The 8301-nt window shown below is 54.5% G+C and overlaps 1 protein-coding gene across 3 annotated transcripts in view; it reads left to right on the top strand.

Moving 5' to 3' along the window:
* Positions 1–1084: 1084 nt before the first annotated feature.
* NHSL3 (NHS like 3) overlaps positions 1085–8301 on the top strand; it is a 29286-nt gene continuing 22069 nt past the window's right edge. The window contains exon 1 of one of the 3 annotated variants that reach the window (XM_074376920.1): positions 1085–1233. In XM_074376920.1, coding sequence (XP_074233021.1) covers positions 1221–1233 — 13 coding nt within the window. In that variant the 5' untranslated portion in view covers positions 1085–1220. Of the gene's footprint in view, positions 1234–3208; positions 3757–8301 lie in introns of those variants that run through there. The other 2 variants (XM_074376918.1, XM_074376919.1) reach the window with 2 other exon arrangements.

Here is an 8301-nt window from a genome sequence, read left to right as displayed (position 1 = left end):
CTAAGGGATGCTGGGAGGATCAAAGATCTCAGCAGGGATGGATGTTGTTTGAAATGCTGACACACTGCCACAGATGCCAAGAGTCACAGAGTAGGGGGCACAGGATTGCCCACTGTGGGGATGAGACCTGCAGGGTCCCCCATCCCCAGGTTAGGGAGAAGAGAGGTGACGGGCATTAGATGCAATAAGCCCCTAGCTATCTTCTCCTTCCGCTTAAAAGGATCAGAGGGTAGGTTCTTTGTTCATTCTGAAACAGGAACCCCTTTGAGAATCTGGCTAAAGCTGTGGACCCTTTTCCCAGAAAGAATGCATAAAAGTGCATTCGAAGTTAAGCAGAACATTTCTGGAGGTTTCTGGAGGCATAGCTGTGGCCCCAGGATAAACACTTTCCTTTTCCAGAGTGTTCCCTGTCAACCCTTGAAAGCAGCGGGGGTAGGGCAGGGACACAAACAAGTGATCCATTAGGAAATACGCACACACACGAACACATATCAGCTTTAAATTCCACTTCTGTCCAGAGGTAGCTGTGTGCCTGTTGGCAGGTCACTTCATCTCTCTTTAGGCTTTCTTGTCCATGGAAGAGAAGGATTATTAATCTGTCAACTAGCTTTGCAGAACTGCTCTGTCCTCTGACTGGTCTAAGAACTGAGGGAAGCCACAGGGGCTCCCACCAGTGGGTGTGTGATTTATAAGCTCTTTTCCTTCCTGGTGTGGGGAGGTTCAGCCACACCTTGGCCTGGCTGCCTGGTCTGGAGTCTGTGGGTGGAGGTCAGGCTCAGCAGGGGACAAAGCTGGAGCCTGTGGGAGGCAGGTCTTCCAAGGAGGGGGTGTCAAGGAGCATTGGGTGGGCGTAAGGGCAACATGGGGTAGTCCTTGGTTTTCTAAAAAGAAAGGGAGCAAAGCTGGATGGCCCTGGGGGCTGTTGCCCCAAGCCTGGCTGTTGCTGGTTCCTCCCTGGGGACTGGCTGGCAGCTTCCTGCCTGGTCAGGTGACAGCCTGACTCCAGGATGGACTTTGGGCCCTGCGGACAGGGGCTGCTGGGAAGTCAATTTCCTTAGCTGCCCAGAGGGCCAGCAAAGAAATGTAGCTGAGCTGAACAATCATGCATCCAGAGAGCAGAGGAGCAGGCTAGCCCTTCTCAGCTAGCCCTCGGGGGCTCAGAAACATGCCTGTCCATTAGGCCAGGGGACAGGAAGGAAAGATGGGCTGCTGGCCTGAGGATGGAGATGGGAGGTAAGAATGTCTGGATGTTAGAGTTAGGAGCAGTGAGGGGAATACAGCCCTAACCTCTCCTCACTCTTCTCTCCTCTCCCCACCTCCAAATCAGGTGACCCAATCTATGCATTGACTCCCAGGGATTGTGTTTTGAGAGAAGCCTTTGCTGATGCACTGGCAGGACCAACTTCATGGGTGTCACATACAAGGCCTCATGCTTAGTTGAATGCTCTGCTGTTGCCCTTCTTGAAATTTTGAAAAATTCTGGAACAAAAGGCCCTGCATCTTCATTTTGCACTGGGTTCTGCAAACTGTGTAGCCAGTCCTGGCCACCGGGAAGAAAGGACGTGCAAAGGGTTGGTGGGGGGCAAGACTGCCCAACTTTCGTCTTCTGATCACCCCTGCCAAAAGCCAGAGTGTGTTTGTCTTCCTCTGTCCTCCCTACCAACCCACCCAGACTACCCAACAGGGCAAGGCCCTGAGCATCACTCTCTCTCTAAGTCTCAGCCCTGCCTATGACACTCTTCCTCCCATACTCACTAATGGAATGAGAGGTAGGGTCCTTAGGGCTAGTGCTGGGCTGGGCAGAGCACCATGAGGACAGCGCCCACTGTGATGCCTGTGCATGGCACAGTATCTGACCCAGAATGGGTGCTCTGGGATTGTGGGCTGGATCCGAATGAATGGTGGTTAGATGGGAAACTGAACCCTAGCATGGACAGCAGTCTGCCCGAGGGCCCCCAGGCTGGGGGAGTGTCAGTGATGGCCCAGGTTTGCCACAGCTGAGCCCCTGGGGGAACTCAGGGAGCCAAGGCAGGTCAGAGAGGTCACACTGCACACTCTAATCATTCTACAATATTGCAGTGAGTGTTGTCTACATTGTGGCACAGCTGACTGGCCTGGTTGAGTCTCCCTGTGGTTCGAGGGAAGCCTAATAGCATCAGGAGAAAGCTATTATGTGACTTGGGTCAGGTCAGGTGATGAAGACAAATTCTAACTGGTGGGGTGATCACAATGCTTTTCTGAGGACCCAGACAGGGAGTCCAAGAGCCCTGATCCCACAGTTGGCCCCTAGGGTAAGTTCTACCTCCTGGGGGCCAGAGAGAGATAGGACCTAGATTGTTGGTCTTAGCTCCTCTGCTGTGGACCACTTCTGTGCTCTTGGATAATCACTATCCTCTCCTGACCTCAATTTCCCTTCTATACTATGGGGGTATCACTCCCTAGTAGCTTGTTGTGGGATCAGATGATATAAAAGTGCTCAGTCAGCTACAATAAAGAGCCAGAGGCCTGGAGGAAACAAGCACAGCACTTTTATGATTCTTAAAGGCTTCCTTCCTTACCAGCTTCCTCAGTCACACTTGGCACCTGCAAAGGATCTCAAAGCACTTTATAAAGCTGTGAGTTCAAGTCCAAGATCAGCCCTAATCCAGACCCAGGCAGGAGTGCTCTCACAGCCTGGCCCAAGGGTAAACAGCTCTCTTCATCCCAGTTACCAAAGGATGAAGTAGGAACCCAGGAGGATTGATGGAGGCTGGGGGAAGGTGTGGTGAGGAAGGGGAAAGGAGCAAAGAGACCACTCCCAGCAGCCAGATGAGAGAGGAAGGCCCACTGTCGGTCACAGGTCTCAGGGGGTTCTGAAGTCTCAATCTCTAGAGCAAAACTTCCAATACTGTCCGGGTCCTGGAATGCATTCTCAAAATTCCCTTATTTCAGAAAAAGAATCCAGAATCCCCCATCTCGTCCCTGACCAAACTTAGGACACTAAGTTCTCTTTGAATCCAACTCCAACATTTCTCTTCCCTCCTTCCCTGAGCACCCCCCACCCTAGTCCCAGTACCTCCCTCTCGGAACGCAGCTCCCTTTAGTGTCCCCACCGGGACAGAACCTCAGTACCGCCCCCTCCCGGACCCGCCCCCGCGACCCCGCCCTCTCCGCCCGGGCCAGTCGGCGCCGCTCTGGGGCGCCGGACCACCTTCCCTAGGGACCCAACCTCGCAGTCCTCCAGCCCACGAGCTCCCGGACCCGGGCCGCGGACGGAGGAGGCTTGGAGGGGCGGCAGGCAGCGCCGCCCCCGCCCCGTGGCCGCTCCCTCCCGGCCGCCTCCGCGCCCCGCCCGCCGCCCCGCGGCCCCTCCCGCGCCACTCCCGCCGCCTGCCCGCCCGCTCCTCGCCTGCTCTGCCTCCGCCGCCCAAACTTTTTTCCGGGCGCGTTTCGCGGCGGCGCTGTCTGTCCGCCAGCCCTCGGCCCATGGGCTCCCCGCTGCAGGGGGCCTGAGCCCCGCCGCCAGGTCCGCCCGCCGCGCCATGGCGGCCCGCGCGCCCCCCGCCGCACCTGCGGCCGAAGAGCCGGGGGGCCCGGGGGGCCCCCCGCGCAGGAAGAAGTCCCGCTCCGGCGCGTCCAGCCTCCGCCGCGCCTTCAGCTGGCTGCGGAGCAAGCGGCGCAAGAAGAAGGCGGCGGTGGCCGAGGGCGCCGAACCGGCTGCCCCCCGGGCCAAGAAGGCGGACGACAAGGCCAGGAGGGCCAAGGGCAAAGGCCGAGGTAAGGCGGCCGGGCACCTGGGCAGGCTCCAGGCGGCGCCGAGGGTGCGGCCAGGGTGGCTCCGCTGGAGGTCCGCGGCATATGGGAGGGGGACGACTCCCTAGGCTCGGGTGCTGGGGGATCGAAGAGCCCAGGGCTCAGCCTGAGCACCCCTACTCTGCACCGCCCCGTCTCCAGAATCCCAGACTCAGCCCTGCCCCGCTCGAGGGGCAAGGGTCCCCTGGCTGGGGCAGAGATCCCCTGGGTTAGGCAGGAAGTGCTGGCCGCCCGGCTCCTGGGACGGTGAGGCAGTCCCCTTCCCCCAGGCTCACTCAGATTCTGCCCTCTGCTGAGTCAGGGGGTCAGAGACTTGACTCTGGCGTGGGGCCAATGGGAGAGGCAAGTGGCCTTGCATCTCTGGTGGGGGGGTCCCCCTGGGTCTGGAAGGTCAACTGCACTCAAAAGGTGTATCAGACGTCGAGGTGAATCTGGGTTTCTAGCCCCCAAAAGGACCCAGCACGGAGCATAACATGCTTTAGGTTTTTAACAGTGTTAGCTTTTCCCACCTAGCCCCCCTCACCACTTACCTGGGCCAAACCGCAAACATCCACCTCCTGAGGTGGTGAGCTCAGGATGTGAGCCAACTGCCAATGCCACTCCTCCCACTCCTTCCCCCAGGCCTGGTAGAAACGTTCTGTGTTGGAAGTGTGCTTGCAGGTGGGGGAAACTGAGGCCCCCAAGTTGTTGGAGAGGCTGTACCTGGGCGGGGGTGGGTACTTGAGGCTACAGCTAATTGCCTGCGTCCAGGCTCCCAATGGCCTGATGGAGGGGCAGCCTGAGGGGAGGGGTGGCTGACCTGGCCCATCCCTACTGGGGTCACTTTTTGTTTGGCCGCTTGTTTGGTTCTTCCCTCATCTTCCTCTCTGTTTCTGTCTCCTGCTTGAGGGGGAGAGCATGAGTCTCTGCAAGAGGGTGGGGCTCCCCTGGGGCCTGCCATCCTAGGAAGTCTACCTTTCCTGTGCTCCTGCTGCAGTGCTAGAGGTGAGGAAATGGCGGTGTGTTCTGGCCCATCCCATTCTGCCTGTTTTTACCCTCTCAGTGTCCTTTAACCACCTTCTCTGGAGGAGAATTGGAAGGAACACTTTGGGGGTCAGGAAGAGGGTGAAAAGCCTCTTGTGTGATTGCATCCGGCCCCATCTTCCTTTTGGACATGGGCCCTGCTCCCCTGCGGCCCAGCCACAAATAGAAGTTGGGTACTGGGGCTGGGATGGCTGAGCCAGGCCCTGAGGAAAGGTTTGTGTAAGAGGTGTTTCCAAGGGCTCTGCAGCCCCAACAATATGTGAAGTCTGTCCCAGGAGTGCCCCACTGGGATTCAGTCTCAAGTCATCCCCATCTCACTCAAGGGGGCATGGGTCAGAATAGCAACAGGGTGGACTGTGGTCAGACTGTAAGAACTGGAGACAGAAGGCTAGTGGTGTACCCCAGGGCAGTGGACCCTTTTCCCTTGGGAGACCATGCTGGAGGCAGGGGCTGGGAAATCTGACTGTAGGTCTCTGCTCTGACAGCCTGGGTTAGGGCTCCTTGGGTCAGTGGCCTGGCCTCCCCCAGCCACTGTGTTTGGTATTGGGTAGCGCTGGGCTTTCTGGGCAGCAGGTTGGCCTGATTTGGGCCCACGTGCATGGGCAACACCTCCCTGCCCCTGGCTGTTGTTTTCTTGAGTCTGAGGGTGGCCCCAGGTACATCTGGAGGAAATCCTGCTCCCTTTTGCTCCCACCTCCTATTATTCCAATTGTTTCCTTGTCACCTGCCTGGCCAAACTTCTTTTCTGTTTATTAAGAGAAATAAATCTGATCTCTCTTAATCTCCACTGGCACCGCTGGTCAGAAAAAGGAAGCCCAAACAAGGCTTAACTCTTTCTGGGGAAAATGTTTAGAATGGAGGTTGGGGGAGATGGGGAGGAGGCACACACAAAGTTCCTGGGAGGTCAGGGGCCTTTGCTAGGGAGGTCATTATCTCCCCATCCCAATGGCTGAACCAGACACCCACAGATGCAGGTCTTCGCTTCCCTATTCTGAGTCTCCTATTATAAATGGGAAAAGAGCTTGGAATAGATTTTGAACATCTGTCTTCCTGGACTCTCCTGCTCTCCTCACTGGCCTGCACAGACTTAGAAAGAAAAGAGAGGCAGTCTGACATTTATTGATTATTCTGAATGTGCCAGGAGCCCTGTATCCATTATCTCATTTGCACCCATTTGCAGATGAAAAAATTGAGGCTTAGGGACAATGAGTGATTGATTTGCTCAACTGGGATTTGAACTCAAATCATTTGTCTCCAAAACTGGTCCTGCCTTCATGATTCTTCCAAGGACATGGACTAGGAGGGTAAGGCTTAAAGATCTTTTTATTCAGCCCAGTCTACAGCTAGGAAAAGGCCCAGAGAAAGGTGAGGGAACTGACAGAGTGGGAAGAGTATCAGAGTCAGGCAAATTAATGAGAGTCTACATCCTGGCTCAGTGGTTAGCAAGCCCCATGACACAAGGCAAGCAACTTCCCTGTGGCCTCACTTATTCCATTACTGTCTCTAGAAGAGAGGGGACCTTTTCACAGGTGTGACCCTCTGGCTGGACATATCCTTGATGGGTCTGTGAGCTTTCTGTCTCTCCAAGTCTCACAAGAAAGGATGTGAAAATTGTATGATGTGAAAATTATATGAACGTGAAGTCACCACAGAAATGTAAGGGGTCGCTGCTATTATTGTGTTTGTGAGTTTAATCATCTGAGTTGTAAGGACCCAGTCTGGAAGGGATGGGCTCTGAGGCTGACAGGACAACTCCATGCTAGGCCCTAGTCTGCCCATCTTGGGCCATGTGACACTAGCAGGTTATTAACCCCTCTAAGCCTCAGTTTCCTTATCTGTAAAACAGAGATAACAAATCTGACTTCACAGGGGTGTTTCAAGGATCAAATTAGATAACAGACATTCAAGTGCTTTGTGAACTGTGGAGCATGGTCCAGATGGCAGCAGGTTGCTGCCGTTGTGATGCTGAGGACTTGGGCATTAGCTCAGTTTAACCTGACCCATGTTTAGAAAACGACTGTTTGGTTACACCTCAGATGCCCATGATGATGATTATTGAGGGGGGATCCACAGAAGGAGGAGTCTTTCCTTTTCTGACAGAGGACTCAGGTACTAGAAAAAAACAAGCAGGAATCCATATTTCCCAGAATATCACCTGGACTCTAGGCAAGCATGTGGGGAGAAGTGTTTCAGGGACAGATGCCAGAAATGGAGCCTTGCAGATAATCCGGGGAGGCTTCCTGGAGAAGGTGAGCAGAGTTTGGAAGGAGGGCAGAGTGCTGGCTCATTTGAAGAGGAACATGAAGGCTGTTAAGTGCCAGACCCTGGCCAGGCATTTTTATGACTGTCTTCCCTTGTCCTCACAACCACCTGGGAAGTAGTCAGTTATTACTATTTATAGGTGAGAAAATAGGCCCAGAGGGTGAAAGTAAGGTGGTCAGAGTCACTCGGCTTCATTCATTTGAAGAAGACCTATTCCTTGCTATATAATGTAAGGCACTGTTCAGGGTAATGCAAATGTTTGGGACAAGATGGCAAGGTTCCCCCTTGCATGGAAGTGATGAACACAGTGTGGCAGTGACAGAACCACTCAGTCTGCTTCCAGAGGCCACACTCTCTAAACAAGATAATATGAGGTTGGATGTGTCTCTGACTCTGGAGGGGAGTAAGTGCTGTAGAATCTTAGGACCAACTTTGGGGAAAGGAGCATACAGCCCTCCTGAAGGTTTCTCTCAGGCAGTGGGCCACTAGTGGCTGGGGGGCGGTGGGGATGGCTATGATACTGACAGTGAGAATTTAGGAGCTCCCCCACCAGACTTAGCAGATGTAATCCCATGAATTTTGGCCACTCACTCAGGGAGAACTGTCCTTGGTGTGGGGTTGTGGAGAGACTCCTGAGTTTGAATTCTGCTCTGCCGAGTGCTCCTGCCCCACTCTTGGCAAGACACTCTATCTTAACAAAAAGATAGGCTTTAATGGCCTCTGACCATTAATGGCCTTTTCTCATTTTAGAATTCTATGAGTTTGAGAATGGGCTGGAGGAGCAAGCTGGTAGGGGCTGGGGGCCTGGGGGCCTGGGGGTGGGAGCTATGTTTAGGAAAGGAGAGCCCACCTCTGGCCAGTCAGTTGGATACAACATTGGGACCCAGTGGCCCGGACATCACAGGAAGGTGGGTGAGGAGAATGCAGTGTGAATAATGCCATCTCTCCCTGCTGAGGAAGGGGCCTGTGTAGCTCTAAGGTAAAGTGAGGACCCAAAGGCTCTTTGGTTAGTGGGCACTTTGCCTCTCTGAGGTCAGGGTGGCATCTGTTTGCCTTCCAATAAACACTCCATGTATTTCCACATTCTGTGCCATTGCATGTGCTGTCCCCCACTTAGGATGTGCTTCCCTTCACTTTTCTATCCAGGGAACTCCTCAAGGCCTGGTCCAGTGTCATAATCTCTGTGATACCCCTGGGGAAATTATTGCCCTCAGGCCCTAGAGC

This window comes from Camelus bactrianus, chromosome 13, assembly GCF_048773025.1.
Source record: "Camelus bactrianus isolate YW-2024 breed Bactrian camel chromosome 13, ASM4877302v1, whole genome shotgun sequence".
NCBI classification, from domain to species: Eukaryota; Metazoa; Chordata; class Mammalia; order Artiodactyla; family Camelidae; genus Camelus; species Camelus bactrianus.
This window is presented reverse-complemented; position numbering and strand designations above follow the sequence as displayed.